We start from the raw sequence: 21128 nt of genomic DNA on the forward strand, positions 1-21128 counted from the left end.
TTTGTCAATAGGAGTCTTTCCCTCTGAGTCAGGCCCTATAGGATGAAACTTAAATAGGCAACTTTTATGCAAAGACTGAAACCCAGGTTCATGTTCCCAAAAGCAACGAAGTGCTCATTCAGCGATTGACTGGAGGAGGAAATGTCACCTAGAGAAGGTTGCATGAAACTCCTAGGCATTACTGGGATTCAGGAAGGCAGCTATTTCAAGTGGCCTCACGAGCTAAAAGCAGAAATAACTCTCTAAAAGCTGAAGATATGTCTGCTTCACCATACTGTGAACTCCATGGGCCAGGTGAACACCTTATTCATGCCAGAGCTACTCATGCTCACCACTGAGAGTCTGGGGGTCAGAATCTAGCCCCCATTTTATCCTCGATTATCCTAGATGCCCCTCTCTCTCTCATTGCTCTAAAAATCAAATAAGATCGAATCCCCTTGGGGCAGTGGTTTTCAACCTTTTTTCATTTGCAGATCCCTAACACATTTCGAAAGGAGGTGCAGACCCCTTTGGAAATCTTAGACCTAGTCTGCAGGCCCCCAGGGGTCCACAGACCACAGGTTGAAACCTGTGCCCTTGAGTTTCCAGGAGCTTTCCTTTAAAGTGGTGTAGCAATTCATTTGTCTTTTTCCCTCCCTTTCCCTCTCCTCCCCCACATATTCACCCCATCACTTTAAAATCAAAGGCCCGGACTTGCAGTCTTTACTGAGGCAATGCTCCAATGGGATTGACTGAGTTGAGTTTGAATTGAATCCAACTGAGTTTTGCGGGAGGAATGACTGCAGGAGGAGAACCCTGACACGGTACATGATAGCAGCATTGCAAGAATAGCCCATCATACTCAGTCTTATCGGACACATGCCATTCCTCAGGGAAGGCTGCAGAACTTACTTCGAAAAACACTTACGAGATTTATTGTGCAATGTGTTGTGCAATTTGTGTCAGGTAGCGAGCCCAAGTTACATAACTTCCTTGTGACCCTGCCATGTGTGTTGAGACTGTTTCAAGATTATGCAAGTAGCAAGTGCTGTGGTCTCAAAACGCTGAAATGTGCCTCTAACATTCACGTTGTTTCACGGTAAGTTAACAAAGTGACTTACATTTTAAATAAAACTATAGTTCAATGAGATAGCAAAAGGAACGGGAACTTCCTTTTTTCAAATGACAGTTCAACACTTATTTTCTCACGCAAGCTTCTGGGTCACATCCTCAGCTAGGAATTTGGCCTTCAGTGGTGTTAGATTAGTTGTGCACACCTCTTAACAGTCAAAGTTCTATTTTCTGTCACAACTGTATACACAAAAGCTGCTTGGACCCACTTCTGGCTGAAATTGTGACTGTACTGAACCTTTTGTTAGAGTCACAGCCTGCTGACACTGCTCCTGTCACAGTTGTTGTATAAAGAGAGCTAAGGCAATTGGGAGAGATGGTTCAGCCAATTCCGAACATTTCAGACACTTTGAAGGGAACTATTAATGTACATGTTTTATAGAAAATTGTCCTGATGGGAATAGGTTATCAACTAAAATTTTGAAAGCCCCTTTATGTGCCCTGCCAGGACCATAAGTACTTATTCCTCCCTTGTCTGAGGGAACATATCTGTGGTGTGAGTCTGAGACAGAGAGATGTGCATTAGGGACAACATTTTCAAGAACTCTGGGTCAAATTTGCAAGGGCTGAGCACTCCCCCGACCCCCGGCCCAGACTTTCCAAATAGCTTAGCACTCCGGTTTCTGCATTGCAGCAGGGATAGACAGACTTCAGGTTCTCCCCTCCATCCTCACCCCCTCCTGTCCCACTGGACAGGGGCACCCTGAGGAAGAAACAAATGACTTTCTCATTGATAAGATGACACAACTGGAGCTGGACAAAACTTGGCAGCTTTAGTAGTACTGTATGTACACAGCTATTCCGGCAGTTGCTACTGTCCCAGGTCACTGGTAGTCTATATCTTTCAGCAGGTTTATTAGTTGTACCCCATACAACTGCCATGATTTATGAACGACCACTTTCTTCATTTCATTCTCTCTTTCTTTCTTGGAGCTTTCTCGAGCCTCAACTCTTTCCATTTAACAGAAAAGGAAATTTAAAAGTTTACTGTAAATTCAGAAGTAACTTGCACTGGGTAGAAGTAAAACACAGTTTAGACATCTTGGGTACACATTACAGGGATGCTTACAAGGCCTATGAACAAACACTGCTTGTCCTCTTCCTTTTACTCCCTTGATTATATGCTCCTTTTAATTGCAGGAGCTCAAAGCTCTTTGCAAGTATTAATTAAATAAATCCATCAATAGGGAGATAGATATGAGACCGTGTGTGGGGTAAGGAATATTGTTCCTGTTTCATTGCGGGGAGGTCAAGCATCTCAACCAAGGTCACTCCAAAAAAATAAAATAAGTGGCAGAGCCGAGCATAAAAATCAGAGCTGCCAGTTCCCCATCCTGTGTTGTAACCATCAACTATGCTGCTGGTCTAGGATTAGAAGAGGTGTGGTCCTAACTGTTCTTGAGGGTTGCAAGATCTGATGAGCAAATTCCATTAAATAAATGTGTGTCTTGAATCCTTGCCAAGGCAAAATGCTAGTGTTGAAGTTTGGGAGGGGAAATCACTTGCAGGTTTGAATTCCCAGCAGGGGAGGGAGATGGGGAAGTAAAAAGCAGCCAATAGGTTAGGATTACTGCAGGAAAGCCAACAAGCAGGTAAGAATTCCCAGCAGAAGCCAATGCAGTGAAGCATCAAGGAAATAAAGGACAAGTGTGTGGAGAAATTCAAGGCCAAGCTTATATTTAAGGGATGACTTCCCACATTTCATCCTGGTATAAATCATACAGCTGTATTAATGTGTCATCCTTTGCATGTTTATTGCTGAAGTGCATGGCAAGCTCCTAACCCTCCCGCCCCAATACCTCTGCTAAGTAGGCTAGGAACTTTATGCTATACACAGCATGGCAGTTTTTCTGCAGCTGACTTCCCTGGCTGGGTAAAGTTGCCTTCTAGGTGGAGAACCCTCATGGTGACTCTGTCTTTGCCGGCTGTCAGAGGCTCTGTCTACACTTAAAATGCTACAGCAGCACAGCTTCAGCCCTGCAGCTTCATGGCTTAGCACTTCAGTATAGACTCAACAGTGACAGGGGGGTTCTCCCCTCACTGCAGTTTATTACCACCTCTTGGGAAGGTGGATTACCTAGTGCTGTCAACATTGGGGAGCAGGTTGGCATAGCTACGTCCCCCAGGGCTGTGGATTTTAAACCCCTAAGAGAGATAGCTATGCAGATATAAGATTTCAATGTAAACCAGCCCTTAGAGTCCTTTCTAGCCCAGCTCTCCTCTTTCACCATGTGTCACATTGCTAACTTTGAGGGCACCTCTCTCTCATTGGGGAGTTTTCCAGCTCAGTTTCAGCATAGCGTTTAGGGGTAATCCCACAGAGGAGCCCAACCTGTTCAGCAAGTGATTTACTTGTTCTTTCCCACCTACTTCCTAGCAGCTGGTTGTTTGCACAATGTATGGCTGTAGGCCCTTTCATCTGGAATGAGAGGCAGGCACACCCTGCATTAGCTGCATGCCCTCAACTCATTAGTAGAAAGTTACTCAGAGGTGGCTGAAGGTAGCTGTGTTACACACAGCTTGTGACTCAAGGGCCAGATCCCCAACTGGTGTAAATTAGTGCAGCTTCACTGTCGTCAGAATTTAAGTGCCCCTACCGAGTGGAATAAAGTAGCTTGAAATCAAGCCTCCCACTTCCTAAAATCCATTTCACTCCTTCTCTAAAAGGCACTTTCCATTAGCAGAGTAGAGTAGAGAAGAGCTAGAGTCTTTAGTTAGAATAGTCACTGAGGAGATGCTGATTTTATACCAGCTGAAGGTCTGGTCCCAAATGGCTGTCCTATCTTACGGAGGTGGGTGCTAGAGAAATAAGTGTTTGGCCCTGTAGTGGGGTATCCACCCCACACAAGACCTGACCAGGTGAAAAAGGGCTGATTAACCTGATAGGCTGCACCTGGAGGAGAGACAGGGCCTGAGAAAGGCTAATTGATGCTACCCAGCTGGGAGGGGGCAGGCTGAGCTTGTATAAAGCCAGGAAGATGGGCCAGCTGTGGCCTATAGGGGGCGTAGACTGCAGTCATGCCCTGGGAAAAGAGAGGTATGTTTCTGGCTAGGAGTCAGAGGGGAAGTTGTCTGTCTAAGGGAGGTGGGTTAGAGAAACCCTGTTCAGAAAGGTCATAGAAAAGAACCTAGTAGGACTCTGGGTGGGACTCAAGGTACTGTGTGTGATCTGTGTGGGCATGAGGGACACATAAAAAGAGATTGCCCTTTATATGAACTGTGGGTTTGCAGAGTTCTATGGCTGTGCTGGGACTTTTGGAAAAAGAACATACCTATGGCTTCTGTAAAGTTGAGGAGGAAGTGTCAAAGGGATCTAGTCACGTGGATGCTGCCTCTGTCTGCACACTGGTCAAGAAGGAATTGGTGAAGTCCCATGGGATGCTTGTGGGAGTAAGTTTGTGGCTTGACTACATCTGTGGGGACAAGTAGGCTGCTCTGTGCATGAGGTACCCCCAGAGGTGTGGGGAGTTTTAGATGTAAATAGGGTGGAGCAGCATGTCCCCTAACCCAGCCCATAGTACTAGGGATGGACTGGAGCCACTTCCCAGTAGGGAAGCAGACTGGGGCCAAATGTCCCTGCTGGGGAAGAATAAAACACTTGGGAAAGGAGAAAAATGGCAACCTGCCAAGGGTGCTTTTTTGTTTGCTTACAATAAAATCTATTATAGCCACCCTTATTTCTAATATAGGGGGAGAGCCCAGGGATATTACAGGTCTCAGCCTGGCCATTTGTATTAAGATGAGGCCCTGTACAATAAACCCATAGAATCCTTTAGGCTGCTCACCTGCAACACAAATTGTGGTAGTTACATGGGTTACATTTGGCCTGTGGCCCTTGCTGTGGTCACCTCAGTGCTAGACAGAAATACATCTCTGGAAGCCTTAAAGGGTTGTGTTGTTATTCTGCCCCCTTCCCACCAACTAAAGATTCCATTGATTAGAGGTTTGGACAAAAAGGGCTAGATTCTCAGCTGGTGTAAATTATCATATGTTTAATGAAGTCAATGGAGCATCACCAATTTACCAGCTCAGGATGTAGCCCAAGGAAACTAGCTGTGCATAAGTGGTGGAAATAATGTCCACGGAGTCTGATAAATAAGGAATTAGTTGTGCCATTTGGTTTACTTTCTTGGACAGAATATGCTGTTGCAGAAACTCTTGTGTCAAGATGACTGCTGGTTACGAGTGCCTTTATCTGGTATTGTAATTTTTATTTCTCACCTGTCCTACCCATGTGGAAAATTATGTGCATTATTTTATCAGAAGCACTGATATTAAAATTCAAATTAGCACTGATGTTTACTGGGTATAACACACATTGTATTAGAACGATAACAAAGGGAAAGGGAGACTGGGAAGTAAGACTGAGGTGCTGTGTTACTTCTCTTTGCAGCAGACAACAGCTGGATGGATATAAATAGAAGGCATTTCTCCATTCTTCAGAGAAGGACTGAGTTCTTTACATTTGCGTGGGGCCCGGTGGGCAGTGAAAACTACTTTATTCCATACCTGGTGTAGGCTTGTGTCCTGAGTTTTCTTTGGCATAGTTTTTAGTATTGTCTTTCTAAAAATGTTTTTCTCCTACTGCAGATGAGATGGTCAAAATGGTCCCTTCTGGCCTTAAAAAAAATAATCTATTAATCTACACAGAGGAATTCTTTGCATGTCACTTGCGTTTTTGGGTGATGGGAGAGGTCTGATTCTGATCTTGCTTATGTTATTACCCCTGATGTACACTTGTCTAAGATAAGATTTAGGGCTAGTCTATACTACAGAATTTTGTCAAACAAAGTCAGCTTTTTGCACAAAAACAGTGGTGATGTACACACTTCAATCCCTGCCCCCGCCAGCCCAACTCCCCTGATTTTGCAACAAAATAAAACCACCTTGATCAGAGGCATAGAACTTTTTGCACCAAGCTTTTAGCAACAAAGTGTCAGTGTAGAAACCATGCTTGGTTATGTTGCAGTAAATAACCTCCAGGAAGTGTCCCACAATGCCCATCTTGACTGCTCTAGCCATCAGTTTGAACTCTGCTGCCCTGCAGCCATCTGCTCCTCCCCCTTTAAAGTCCCGGGAATTTTTGAAATTCCACTTCCTGCGTGGACGGCGTGGAGAGTTCACATCTCCTCTTCCCAACTGACCATGGTGGCTCCATGCATCAAACGCTCTCCTGCTTGGAGCACACCGGAGCTTCTGGATCTGATCAGCATTTGGGAAGAAGAGGCTGCGCAGTCCCAGCTCCACTCCAGCCGAAGGAACTTCAATACATTCAGTCAAATTTCTCATTTAATGGCGGAGAACGGCTGTGAACGGGACACGCTGCAGTGCCATGTGAAAATCAAGGAATTGTGGCAGGGGTACCAAAAGGCTAGGGAGTCAAACCGTCGCTCTGGTGCAGAGCCAAAGACCTGCTGCTTCTATAAGGAGCTGGAAGCCATCCTCAGCGGCAACCCCACCTCCACCACCAAGAGATCCATGGATACCGACCAGTAGCAGTTTGGAGTTGCCAGCTTGCACACAGCAATCGCCACACTCCATGGAGCGGGCAGCTCTCATTCTGCTGTCCTTGTGCTGCAGAGCAGGGGCAAGCTCTGCACAGAGTTCCATGGTGGTGGCTTTGCACATTCAAAAGTTCTTCAGCCACTGCTCGTCATCACAGATCTGCATAATGATGCGATCCCACCACTCAGTGCTTTCTCTATGCACCCAAAAGCAGTGGTGCACCATGTGCAGATACTCCGTGCATGCAAACAATAATCTGGTGTGGTTTATTTGCATGGTGCACAGCAGGTCAGGTGCCTCAGATTCTTGTTCTGATTGGGAGCTCATGATTTACTGCATGACCAGCCGCGATGTGTTCAGAACACTGACAATAGGGAGAGCAGTGCACGGTCCATCCTTTCAGATAGAGATGGTGGCGGCATGGGAAACTGGGGCCACTGAAAAATGCTGCGACACGCAGTCAGAAAGCCATGAATGACGAGATGGAAATCACTGCATCATGGGACATTGAGCCTGCACCCATGATGCACTGCGATCCTCTCTGCCGCCTCAATTCCTAGTGGCAGAAGGTGGCAAGTTGCACAGTGGGATAGCTGCCTGCAGTGCACTGCTCTCACTGATGCTAGAGCACCAATTGTGGACATGCTTCAGTGACACAAGGAGTGCTGTGTGGACAGGCACAAGCATTGCAATTCCAGCGCTGCTTGATCATCACTGTAAATTGCGTCGACAACACTTTCTAGTGTAGACAATGTCTCAGACTACGGTGGAGCTATGCCAATTTACACCAGCTGAGAATCTAGCTCTACTATTTATATAGCTCTAAAGGTCAGACTCTCCTCAGTGTTAATATTTTAAAGATATTAAGTCTGATTCTCTGCTGTCGTGTGCTTTGCATAGTCATTAACACTTCTGCAAAGAAGGTGTAAAACGCTAGTAAATCAAAATGGTCACACTTTACGCAGGTCGAAATGATTATGCAAAGTGCTAAGGGATGCAGACCAGAGCCCATTAGGTTTTCTAAATTGTATCAATACTGTTCTAAGTGATCATTAAAATATATCTGAGTGTCTGTCTGACCTCTGGGGGTGTGTGTGTGTGTGTGTGGTGGGAATCTAATAACAAATTAATGTTATTAAATCATGTCTCTTCTGGCTTTGATTCTAAACACTTTATGTTGACTAGTAAATTATTTTGGAGAGGAGCCATATTAACTTCAGAAGGAACACTTGTGAAATAAGGTGTTAACCAGCATAAGGCGGCAGAATCTTACCCTGTGTAATTAAACATTTCCTGATTTTTGTCTATTTACTGCTTTCTCTCTCTTCTTCTCCGCCCACCCTCATCCCCTGGTCCTAATTCCAGTGAAAGGCAGAGCCCAGAGGGGCAAGAATGGGACTGACTCAGGTTTGAGTTATTCACACAGTCTGAGGAAGAGGTGTGTGATTGATGTAAAACGCTAAGCGTATAGATTTTTTTTTTTTTTTATGTATTCGTCCTTAATTGAACATTGTTTTTCATGCAGTGAAACTCCCATTGGCGGCCTGAGGTCTAGCTCCTTGCGTATACCGTTTGATGTGGGTCAAAATTATAGCTCTTGGCTTGATTGTAAGATTTGGACTTTCAATTTAATAGTGCCAATGAGACAGTAACTTAAGGTAACTGTGTATCCGTGTCCAGTCCCCCTGCTACAGGGTCTGTCAGGCAACTCTTCATCTCTCTAGAGGGTGACTCTCTCTCTCTCTCTCTGAGCATGCATGCCCTCTTCCCAACAGACACAGATGGTGATGAGACAAAGTGGGGAACAGACGGGATAATTTGTAGTTACAGTAACTGTCCCTGTACCACTTTGACATTTCAGGACCATGGGCAATGCAGTACTGAACCAAAACCCATGTAAGTCCCACTAGTACCTATTCATCAGCTTTGTATGAGTGGTTCTTTGGAGACAGACAATCCAGTGGGCTCTTTGAAACCCACCCACCACAGTGATATCCTTGGAATTTGTCCAGAAAGAGTACTGGAATGCAAAATCTCTTGTTGCTGGTAGAAGGGGGAGACTGATGTTAGGAGCAGATGATCCTGCCACAAAGCAACCAGAGGGATTCAGGCTGCACCCGAGAATCAGCCTCAAAGGTCTGTCTTATGCACCAGTAGAGCTGCTGCCGCCTTTTTTGTTTTAAGCTCATGTTTTTTTCCAAGCCACTTTGGTTTGTTTTTTTTTTGATATTCACACTATTAAAGCAGTGAACTGGATAATACAATTTTTGGGAAATCATCAGCACTATGATTATCCTGATAGAGAAACTAATAGAGGACTATACATGGAAATCAACATGTTTCCTTCCTGATAGATATAAGTGTAATACATGTAATGCTTTGTGCTTTTTCAGTCTAGTATCTGATTGGCTGGGAGAGGTGTTGCCTAGTCACTAAAGTACAGGAATGGTGGCTGTGTGTGTGTGTGTGGGGGGGGGTGATCCATTTTTCATTGGATTTTTTTTCACTGGATCTGGCTTGAGGAGACCTGACCTCTCTCCCTGCTCTCTGGCTATCTCTTCACTGCAAAAAACAAAACAAAAAAACAGGATAACTGACCCACGCTAGCTCTCCTGTTGTAAAATCCTGGTGGGGAAAAAAAGCACCCACCTGCAGTTTTTACCATCAGGTAGCTAGGCGAGGTCAGTACTGTACCCTGTGGCTCATCTCTCCTAATTTATCTCATGGTAAATTTTACAGCAGGAGAGCTAGTGCATGTTAGCTATTCCATGGTAAAATCACCCTCACCATTTTTTTTTCTCTTCAATGAAGACCATGCTTTTGTGTGACTTTGGACCTAACATCTATGTATCTTAACTTCCCCATCTGTAAGCCAGGGCTGATACACTCCCAACTTTTGAAAAATGTTTTAAAATGTTCGAATGGAAGATGCTTTATAGGTGCAAATTATTAACAATATGATTTGAGAGGCAAGGTGGGTGAGGTAATATTTTTTATTGGACCAACTTGTGTTGGTGGAAGAGACAAGCTTTTCAGAGGTCCTCAAACTTTTTTTGCTAGGACACCCTTGAAAATATTTCAGGCTGTGACAGCACCTCCGCAAAAATGATGACCCCCTCCGCCCCCCAATGCCAGGCCATCCTTACCAGCATGCATGGGAGCTGACAGCTTGCAATCCCCACCCATAATAACCTTGTGACTCCCTGAGGGCTCAGGACCCCCAGTTTGAGAACCCCTGAGCTATACAATACAGAGCTCTTCTTCAGGTCTGGGGAAGGTAGGCAGCGTGTCTGAGCTCAATACAGATGGTGAAGCATTTTGTAGGAGACCACATAAAATGAAGTGGGCAATTAAGGGTTAACAGGCAGTAGGATGTGCTACAAATTGTTGTAATGAGCCATAAAACCAGTATCTCGATTAGTCCCTGATATATAGTGCCTAGCAGACTTACAAATTTAAGTTCCCGGGCTCGTCTTTTGAAGGTGTTGTGCAGGTTTCCTTTGAGGATGAGAACTGAGACACAAATCATATTTGGTGTGTTTTTCCTCCCTCCAAATACTCTGAATCCTTTAATTTTGAAGTTCTGGAGGCTTGTAGTCAGACAATCTATCATCTTTGATGCTTCACTAGAAACATGATCAGATATTCACATGAGGAAAGAGGACGAACCAAAAGGAAGAGAATTTCTCTATAGAACAGAGGTTCTTTTGGTTCATACGTTCCCTCTCCTTCTCCTGAAACTGTCTTGGAAACACATTTGGGCAACTCGTACCGACCCTGTTGTACTGCACTGTTGGCTCACATACTGTGCCCTTCCTTCCCAGGGAAGAAAACGGTCACTAATTTTAAAGTAATGTTTTTGTCTAGTGGAAAATGCATGTTTTGCAGAGGCAACGGGTGTCATTATCGCAAGCCGTGATTTATTCCTTCTATCCCACTCGGGTGGGCTCAGCAAAAGGTCAAACATGATGGCACTCAGCTGTGAAATATGAAACCCATTTCCAGTGCTGCACCTGTATTTGAATAGCTTGTGCTCCTTACCAAATACCATGTTTATAAATTCACATAACTGTTGTACTTTGTAAAGGTTGCAGTTCCTGAAAAATGATTTTCTTATCCAAGTGGAAAGAATGCAGCGATGTGCCAAGCCCCAATGGGAACAGATCTAGCAGAAATAAATAGCTCAGACCCATTTATTTTAAGATGATCAGACTGATACATTTCTAATTTCCTAAAATAAACTTTAGTCCCAAAAGGTTTAGCAAATCAAGCAACAGTAACTACCATTAATTTATATGCCTTTACAGGTGTTTTCCCCATCCATGCACCCAGAAAATTAATCTTGGGCCGGATCCTATTTTGTGCTGTGCAGATGCTCTGGGAGGGAAAGAGCATGTAGAGAACCACCGACACTTCAGCACAGAAGGCTTCCATGCTAGAGCTCCTGGGAGCATCAAGTATGGGGCAAATGGCCAATGCCCCTGGGCCCTCTACAGGGGACTGGCTTATTGCCTGTTGAGGGCACTGTCTGCTGGTGAGAGGGTACAGTGTCTGCAGCACCCATTAGCCGGAGGAGTGTGCTGCTCCTCTTCAAAAGACAAGCAATGCGTGGCTTCCCGCCCTAAACCATTATACCTTGTAACTAGCATCATTTTGTTCCAGTAGGGCAGGATTTGCTCTGCATTTATATCTATTTTTAATCTTTCCAGCCTACTTCTGTGGGCCAATATAGGTGGAATTCTTTGTTTCAGGATATTTGATTGCCTGGCAAACCTAGTTAATACGTCCCAGGGCCCGGTTCACTTCTCAAATATTACTGAGATCCTCAGGGTAGCAAGTCCCCAACATATAGAGCCTCATGCTGCTGCCAGGGCAATTTCCCAGGGAATTGAACTGAGCCCATCAAGTCAAATGCTGCAGTTGGATTTTCTAATGGGCAGGATAATGTGTGAGCAGGGACTGGATGCCTTTCTACCATACCTAAAATGATGGGACCACTATCTCATGAGTGGGGGGGCTGAGTGGTGCTGTAATATAGATATTAAATTACATCCAATTTGTAATGTTCTTCTAACATAAAGCCAAGGACTCAGGCTTAGGAAATACCAGAATGAAGGTTGCTTGTGCAACCTTAATTTGTCCCCATTGTGCATGTGCATTATGATAGTCTTTAATTACATGAGCATATACTATCTTTTCCCAAGGCCCCCTGCCTCTTTCAGGATAGTGATTCAATGTCTCTTTTAATCCTCTTCCATCAGTATGTGGCCCCTCCTAAGCCTTATTTAATAGACGCCATCCAAACCCTGCATTGGTTACAGAAATATGGATTTCCCCCTGGGTGTTTCTCTGGTGCTCTTGCCACAGTAGCTGTGTACATAACAAACATTACTATATTTCATCTTCACAACACACCTGTGAGACCAGATGGTCTACTGTCCCCATTTCACAGATGGGGAGCTGAGGCATAGAGAGAACAAGGCCAAAACTGTCAAGTATCCATTCATTTGGGCTCCCAGCTTCAGATGCCTTGAGTCTGGACATGGGGCCTGTAGCAGAGCCAGTCTTTGGGCAACCTAAGGAGTGCAGTTGACCTGTAGCAGATTGCCTGATTGGGTATACCACCTGACTGGTTGGAAGAGTCAGTAGACCAGCTCTTACGTCCTGTGGCAGTTCAGTGGCTGCTCAAAGCATCTGGCTGTAGCTGCAATAGCTCCTGCCTTGTTCCCAGCCCTGCTCCTGCCTTGCGTCACTCCAGGGAACCCAGTCCTGACCCTTGTCTCTGATTCCTGACCTTTGACTTCAGCTCCAACTCTTGCCTTTGGCATTTGGCCCCTGGCTCCAATTCCTGATGACAGACTCCTGATTTAACTGCTAGGCATGACGCTTTTTCTGACCATTGGGCCTGACTGTGTCTCCAGCACTAGGCTCGCCTGCCCATGTCCTGGTCATGTGACACCTAGGGCCTGATTTTTTTTTTTGATATGCGCCCTCCACCTCACCACAGGAGCACTTAGTATTGCATGGAACTTTAGATGTCTGGCTACTTGCCCCTTTTCCTCATTGCTCTTTTTCTCCCTCTTCTTTACCGCTGCATTCAGATTCGGCTGCAGCTTCCTTCTCTTCTATGCAGCCCGGGCACCAGCAAGGGTATACACAAGAGAGAGAGTCTCCCTTTTCAGTCCCTGCTCCTGGTGCCACAGCGGCCTGCAGTTCAGGGACATGGTTTGCTATGAGGAAAGAGGGGAGTTGTTCCCTCCCCAGACTTTTCATAGGTCTGCATGTGCCACTTTTTTCTTCCTCCCCTATACTTCCGGGATATAATATCATATATAATGTTCTGTACGCTGACACCACTTTACCCCCCCCCCCCCCCTGCCAAATTTTTCTGAGCTGATGCTCCTGCTTCAGTAGCTAGGAGGAGCAATTGCAGGGAAAGTCTTGCTCAGGCCCTGCAGCCCTGGGAAGGAGAATGCCAAGTTGCTCTGTGGGGCTGGTGCATGCCGAGCCTGATGGGCATGTAGGAGCCGTGCGGTGATGGAGCATGCTCACTACAAGCAGAATCTTTGGAGAATTTAGCTGCTAGAATGTTACTAGTTTCTGAGCACATGTGAACTGGAAATTTTGGAAGACAGGTGAATTTTCATGGGTATAGTAAAAGGCAAATCCCTGACACCAGGACAACCGTTCTAACAAATTTCAATTCACTGCTCCAAAGCTTGGGGCCGTGCAAGAGCTTCTCAATGCATTTTCCTCTAATACTGTCCTTGGGAAATGGCTGAACCATTTTAGCTAGAACTTCCTCTCCTCCTCCCCCCCCCCCCAAAAAAAAAAAAAAAAAAAAAAAAAAAAAATCAACCTAGGGCAGAAACCTGGCATGGAAAATGTTTCAGCCCAAATCATCGGCGTATGCGCAATGTGCCCAGCCATTTAATGGCGTAATCAGCCAGGTGGAGAGCCGATGGTAGCTCACTGTCGAAATAAGTCAGAGGACACTTGGCAATGATATGTGACGTAGTTTGACTCTGGCCACAGCTGCATTGCAGGTCATTAGAAAAACCTCCATTTAAAGAGATTGGCCACACAGTTGCCCTGTCCTGTTGGAAACCAGTTCAGAGATGACCACAGGTGCTTGGCAGATCAAAGCCTGGTGAACAGATGGTTGGGTCAGTGATGGGAGAGTGATTAATGACTGTCATCACTGACCACTCATTGTGCCAAATAGATTCCACTGTCATGTCCTGTGGTGGCATAAATGACCATAAAGGACGTTTAAAAGACAGGCGAGCTGGTGAGTGGTTGAAGAGGTCTGTGTACAACGGCAGGTCACTATTCTCACGGATCTCAGCCAGCAGCATGCCAGAGGCCTTTTCACAGCGAATATGGGGTGGTGCTGTGTTGCTAAGTATTGGTAGCCATGGCAACGGAGTTGCCTGTAGAGTCCAATCACAATACGCATAGCTGTGTTAAGCTCTACATTGACCAGCGTTATGTGAGATGAGTGACACCAGACAGGAGCGCTGTACTCTGCTGTTGAATAATAAAGGGCAAGGGCTGATGAGCTAAGCATCCAGGCGCTCGCACCCCAGTTTGAATCAGCCAATTTTCTGAGCAGGCTGTTCTGACTTTGGCTGCTGTCTTCAAGTGGTTGTGGTACGTTAATGACCTATCCAATGTCAAATGAGAGAAACCGGGTTTGGATCATGCTGCAGGCATTGGCTGTTGAGGAAAATGTTTAACTCATGGCTTGCGCTTGCTTTATGCAGATAGTTTCTAGTGTAGTCTGTCTCAGAAAAGCTTGGCTACAGTACTCTGCCATGAGCTTCATATCTTCATTCAAGACCGTGTCAATTTCTGAGAAGGACTGAGCTTGGTAGCTGCACCAGATGTCCTTGGATATACTTGCATGAGAGTGGGGATGGCAGATTGTGGATGTATGCATGGAACAGTATGGGTGAAAGAACTAAGCCTTGAGGGAGACCATTCATCTGACACTTCCAAGAGCTTCAGCAATTGCCCACGTGTACTCTAAATCACTTGTTTTGGAGAAAAGAGCTCTACTACTTTGACCACCCAATGTGGGGCATCCCAAGAGAGTTGAAACAAAAGGCCTCTGTGCCAAACTGTATCACAGGCAGTGGTCAAATCCGAGAAGACGGCTCCTGTCTTTCGGTTTTGTTGAAATTTTTTTTTTGATAAAGGTGGTCAATGCTCGGACTTGATCACAGGTGCTGTGTCCTTTCATAAACCTTGTCTGCTCCCCTTGAAAGACATCGTCCAAATCTGGAGGATCAAACACTTAAACCCCTTGGAATAGACTGACAACAAGGATATTGGGCGGTAACTTGACACATTGTAGGGGTCTTTGCCCGTCTTAAGAATGGCAATAATCTTGATGCCAAATGGTAAAGTTGCAAGTAAGTGAAAACTGAAACTTATAATGGAAAGTGTCAAACAACCTTAACTGCCAGCTCCCCAGATAGTAAAATAATAATGAGCAATAACAACATTTGCAGTGTTCTATCGTTAGAGAAGGGTAAGTAAATCTTATGCTTCAGGGCACAGCCTGATGACTGTAGGGAGGCTGCCCTCCTACCCCTATGCCACTTTTGTAGCACCATGCAATTGGCTAGGGGCATCATAAGAAGTTTTTCCTATGAAGCATCTGATATTCGCAGGATATCTGATTTGATTGTGCAATTCATGTAGCCTTTTGTTCCTACGACGCAAACAAAACCAGAAGTGAAGGCCTAACAACTTCTGTTAATGTGAGTGGTCTGAGAACCCGACATCCTGAATTAGCTCATCAGTGTATCACAGCCATGAAGGAACCCAGAAGTTTGCTGTGTGGAAATACGTTGTGAGCTAGCAGAAATGTATTGCAAATCAGCACTTTGGCCACATCCTCAACTGATGTAAATAATATTGTCTCACTGACTTCAGTGCGGCTTCCCCAATGTGCATCAGCTGAGACTCTGGCTTTTGGTTTACGCTCAGTCACACATCAGTGCGGGCCTGTTAAGATAAAGTCCATGGAACTTCCCATGTGAATCTGACATTATTTAAGGCGGCCTGTGGGAAAGACTGCTGCTTTGTTTTTTTCCTGTGTGAATTCTATTATGAAGGCAATCTCTGTGGGTGTGAGTACAAACTGGCACACTTTTATAGGGTTATACTTGGTTTTATAACCTTGCTCTTTGTTAGGAATCCTGATAATCGGGATTTGCTCCTAATCACTATTTTGAGGTAGCTTATTCGATATAGCTGTGTAGTTTTGTGGTCCATCAGCTGCATTTTATGAAGTTCCCCAACTAGTGGAACTCTAAAGTGTTATAAGTGTTAACCTGATCTCTATATTGTCCTTTTTTGGAACTATTGCTACTAGGGTTATCTGATCCCTTCCTGGTAACCAGCTGTTATGGTGCCTGTTGTGAGGAGCTGATGAAAGGTGACAGGCTGTGAGAAAGCGATTTGAAAAGTGCTAATAGTAAAATATCAGATCTGTAAAAATGGGGCTAGTGTGACAAACTCTGCCTGAATCCAGTGGAAAAGTGATTCGATTTAAAAAAAAAAAAAAACCCTTCACCCATTTTCCCTTTTTAACTCCTCAACAAAGTACAAAGATTTATCAGCATAATGGCAAACAGTTTAAATTAGAACGTGTTCATTTCTAAGGGGAAAAATAGATCTGCTTCATTTAAAGGGGCCTAGCCATCCTGTGACAGGCACTGAAGTAAATGACCTAACTTTCATAGGGGCCATGCACCTATCGCCTCCATAGATTTCAATAAGGCAACACCTGATTAAATATTGACTCTGAAGTCTCACTTCCAGCACCCAAACTTGAAAAGTTTTGCCTACGTCATCTTGGTTGTTTTCAAGTGACTACAATACTTAGCTATGGTGCGTCTCAGTGGTGTTCTGAGGCCGAAGTGTATTGTTTGTCAAGCTTTCAGGGCTCGTAGGGTGAAAAGCTCTTTAGAAATGCAAAGCGTGATAGTTATTGTAAGTACCTGGGTGTCAGAAAGTCGTGTCAGTAACTGCCTGGATTCCTGCCACTCTCCCACTTCTGACGAGTGGTCTCCAGCTTGTTAGTGATAGCTTGTTAGTATGTGTTTGGTAGCAAATAGAAAATGCATTTTTAAATACAAGTTCTTACATGTAGGACTTTAAAAACATGCTTCCCTCTCTCTCACTCATGCATCGCACTCACGCACCTTAACACAGGAGATCTGATTGTTCCATGCTGGTATAACTCCATTAACCTCAATGATGTTGAAGTGGTATAAGCCAATAGGGCTGAGAGAGCCTGCTCCTGTTCCCGCTCCTATTGAAGTCCAGGCCATAATTGCCATTGATTCAATGGCCCCAGATTCTTGGTGCACATCCACAAGGAGGCTGGATGGTCAGAATGGTCTTAGGGCCAGTTGCAGATCTGTATTTAGAATTCCCCCTTCCCATGGTCATTGCCAGATCTTAGTCAGCAGTAGCTGAGAACAGACCATGACACACAAGAAACCCTTCATTTAGAAGCAGACAGCGTTAGACAGGCTCTCTCTTTAGCTCCTAAACACATGAATTTAAAGGTAAGAAAATCTCCCATTGTCAGTCACTCTGACATCCATCAATCTGTTCATAACTAACAAAAGAGAAGGGAGTAGTGAAGCACAAAAAGACAAGGAAAGCATTCAGTAGGAAAATTTGCTCTCTGGTACCAAATGCTTTGGAGCTGAGACAATGATTTGTATAGGTGCAAACGGGTTTTCAAATGACCGTATCTGTAGGCAGCCATCAGCCCGACTTGTTTGGTGATCTGAATCACTGACTGAAATGATGCTCGGTTTCTGTGGGATCTTGGCCTTACTCAATTTTAAAATGAACCTACTGGAAACTTCCTGTTTTGAGAAGTATTGTTTAAATGCTGTTCTTGTGATTGATTGATTGATTAATCCATTTCTTTTTGGAAGTGTTAAACTTCTGACTGAATATACCAGTTGGTAGCAATTTCAGCTTGGTGCAAGTGTTTGTTGGCTAATGTGAAACCATTATTTCTCTAAATCTTTATAGATATCTTTGAGACTGCAGATAATGCAGTCATAGTGAGGAAAGCTTCCAGTTTCTGTTCGCTTAATGTGATCCTGATGTCAATTAATATGGTACAGTACTACTTTTGGTTTGGTTAGATCTTTTTGGGGCCATAGATAAGATTATAATCCTGTCTCTGCAGCTTTTTAAAGACATGGGGCTTCGATTCAGCCACGTCCCTAAGTATGTGTTTTCTGTGAAACTACTCACCTGTCTAAAGCCAGGCATGTGCTTAAGTAGCTAGCTGAGCAGGACCATGTTCATTTGGAATATTGCACTGAAAACATCAAAAGATCTCTTTGCAGTCTTTGTTTTTGCTGACATCTTGTTTCTTCATGAGAAGATGGAATCCCATCCAGAAATTCGGATATTCTGGATGCAAAATCTTCCATGAATTGGAGGAGAGGGATATTGAATGATTAGAGACTTCACAGGTACCATACATAGCAGATCCTCAGAGATTCTTCTGCCAAGGGATCTATCAAGGGATGCAGGTGAAATGAGAGAGAGTGTTCTGATTTCTTTTTAATGAACTGGTCAAAACCAGAATGAAGAACGTGAAGAAACTAACCCTCTAAGATTATGCTAAATATGTCTGTTAGGGTTTACAATTAGTATCATGGTGTCCTGGTAGATAACCTGAGCCAGCTTTCGATCAATTACACTCACTCTGGAGTTAAACTAGTATGATTGAGATCAAAATCGAATATGAAATCTCTAGCAAGCATCACCACCTCATTCTAGACTCTGTGCTACAGATATTTAAGATTGACTTTTACTCCGTACAAGTGCTGAGAAAGAACAACCCCCTCTTTGTTTCAGATAGCATAATGTTGTCAGGTTTTTTTGTTTTTGTATTTTAAACTAAGACTACGTTACCATTTTAAATGGTTTTCTAGCAGTCTATTTTTTGTGTAGAGGACTTTCCTTCGCAGAAACATCTTGATGATTTTCAGTGCAGACCTATTGGGCCAAATTCTCAGCTGGTGTAACTGGCATGGCTCTGGTCTGTCTACAGCAATGTGTATGCAGGATTTTGGTTTTATAACTTTAATGTTTGACTCCAGGGCCCATACATATAAATGGTTTAATATTCCCATGCCTCCTACTAATGGAGGGCCTGCTACAGAGCATAGCCTTTCTATTGGTTTTAGTGGGTCAGAAACCTTCGAGTCTCACTATTCTGCCAGCAGAAATTCTGCTTTACATCTCTGCATGCTGGGCAGCCAGAATTTGGCCTCAACTATTCAGGAGCAGGAATGGTTATTTCAATCCAGATGTTATTTTGAAGGGTGGTAGTTACAATGCTGAGCTTGTGTCCAGCACTGGACAAGTGATAGGTTTTCACTCGAAAAATAATTTAACTTGATGAGAGAGAAGATGGAAGATTTCCTTCATCTAACATCTCCCTTCACTCTGATTACCTCTGCTGTTCCCAACAACCAGCAGATCGGGACAACTTGGAAAGGAAGGATACAGCATTAATTTACATTGGCTCTCCACTCCAGCATGAAGTTAGGGAAGGGCTGAAGTAGAGACCATAAATATATGTTTTAGGAAGACAGAGTGGATAAAGCAGAAGATGACTCTTCCTGAGATGCTGCAGAGGAATGATTGATTGAAATAGATGTATAAACTGATTTTTCCAATTGATAGCTGCAACAGAACTTTCTTTTCTCTTTCAGGGCTTGTCTACACAGTGAGTGTGCAGCAAGCCAAGATATGAATAGAAATATAGCTATGCCCATGGTGTCGAAGCACTATTAAAGGGGCTATTTCATGACTAATGTTTTCATTTTGGTTCTGGAGCCAGGAAACAGTACTATTTCTTGGGGGGGGGGAATTAAATGGTGAATTCCTTATGACTATTTCAAGTAAAGCATCTTGTATTGCTTGAGTAGGCAGGAAGTGCAGTAGTTTAAGGCACTGATAATTACTTGTGAGAGTCTCTGGGTGGGTGGACCAAGGGAAAAAAAAACTCAGCTAGGAGATGGGGAAATAATCCTGGTGAATTGGACCCCGTGGTCCAATGTGGCTCTGCTTCATTATTCAGTTTATAAGCAAAATAAAATACTAAAAAATGAAAGGGATTATATTCAAGGAGCCCTACTGAGGTGGGGTGGGAGGTGTTTAAAGCTAGAAAAGAATCCAGAACCTCTGCTTGTGGTTTTCCTAGCGGCAAAACATTGATTGGCTGGTTTTCTTATTGCTTTGCTTGCTGCTCTCTGCTCCTGTACTAATGAACCCTTCCTGTCTTGCCCAATGCTATTTCCCATATTATCCTGAAATTACTCAAAAGACTGTTAGTCAGGAATATCTTGGAGATGGGCAACTAACTGGCCACGTACTAACCCATTTTGCAGTGCATTTGAAAATCCTCCACTTTTCCCTAAGTCACACACAATTACAGGCAGCTACACTGAGAAACTTTGTAGCTTGCTGTGCTGGCTCTCATGAATTCCTCATGTTCCCATTATGTTTGTATTTTGTGCATGCTGGGAAAAGCCACAGTTCTGCAAGGTGAATGTGTTAATGCATAAGTAGAGGCAACAGCAGGTGAATTCTTAAAATGTGAGACTTGTGTTGAGTCTTTTGCCCGCAAGATGTCTGGTAGACATTAATGCTCGGTGCCATTCAACATAAGCTATCTGAATTCGCCACCATGAGGAATGCCTCAAACTCGTCTATTTGGCTTCAGGAAAAAATCTGGGGAGAAGTAACAAATTTAGGGCCCAATCTTGCAGCTCTTAATCATATAATCACCCTCATGGACTTCAACTGGGCGACTTATAGGGGCTGCAAGATCAGGCCTCTAGTGATTAAAGTGTGATGGGGACTTATATTAAAACTGATCAGCATGGAAAGGCTGGGGAAATCAATGTGCAATGTAATTTAAGGCAACACACACTGCAACTCCTCTGCAAAAGCCCCCAAGCAAACAAGAAAAGCAACAGCTAATGTGGCTTCACGAGGGGTTGACAAGGAGGTCTGTTATGCTGCTGAACAGTGAGACGTGATGGAAGCCCTGTTGCTCTGGACACTTAAATTGACTGAACAATGTACTGTAAGTAAAACTCCCACGCTGGGCCAGGAATGGCCTTCAGGTGGTTCAGTAAGAGAAGGATCCTATTTACTTGGTATTAATCCACTTTGGACAGATAGTAGGATGGCTGGCTGTGCTGAGATGGCCCGCAAACTTGCTGAAGGAAGGAGAAAAAGATTTTAAAAAGAAAAGAAAGCAAGCCCAGAGCACTGAACTGGAAATCCCCTCCCCCCCCACTTATGTTGACGTGGTGTAATCAGGAATGTCACCCCTTGATGGCTGCTTTATATACCATGCTGTATCACTAATGCTGTGTGATTAAACAGAACGCATTCTTGGTAAGGTCTTTTCATTCCTTGGAATTAGCAAGACTCCCCTCTTGGTT

At 44.2% G+C, this 21128-nt stretch overlaps 1 protein-coding gene across 10 annotated transcripts in view; it reads left to right on the forward strand.

Moving 5' to 3' along the window:
• Positions 1 to 21128, forward strand: part of TNIK (TRAF2 and NCK interacting kinase) — a 279439-nt gene that overhangs the window by 17497 nt on the left and 240814 nt on the right. For 8 of the 10 annotated variants that reach the window (XM_067536590.1, XM_067536578.1, XM_067536580.1 and 5 more), the window contains exon 1: positions 4253 to 4500. The exons of 1 other annotated variant lie outside the window; for it this stretch is intronic. In XM_067536590.1, coding sequence (XP_067392691.1) covers positions 4348 to 4500 — 153 coding nt within the window. In that variant the 5' untranslated portion in view covers positions 4253 to 4347. Of the gene's footprint in view, positions 1 to 4122; positions 4148 to 4252; positions 4501 to 21128 lie in introns of those variants that run through there. One more of the 10 variants, XM_067536587.1, reaches the window with a different exon arrangement.

Source organism: Emydura macquarii, unplaced genomic scaffold, assembly GCF_026122565.2.
Source record: "Emydura macquarii macquarii isolate MOO-44397 ecotype Brisbane River unplaced genomic scaffold, CSIRO-AGI_Emac_v2 contig_3603, whole genome shotgun sequence".
NCBI lineage: Eukaryota > Metazoa > Chordata > Testudines > Chelidae > Emydura > Emydura macquarii.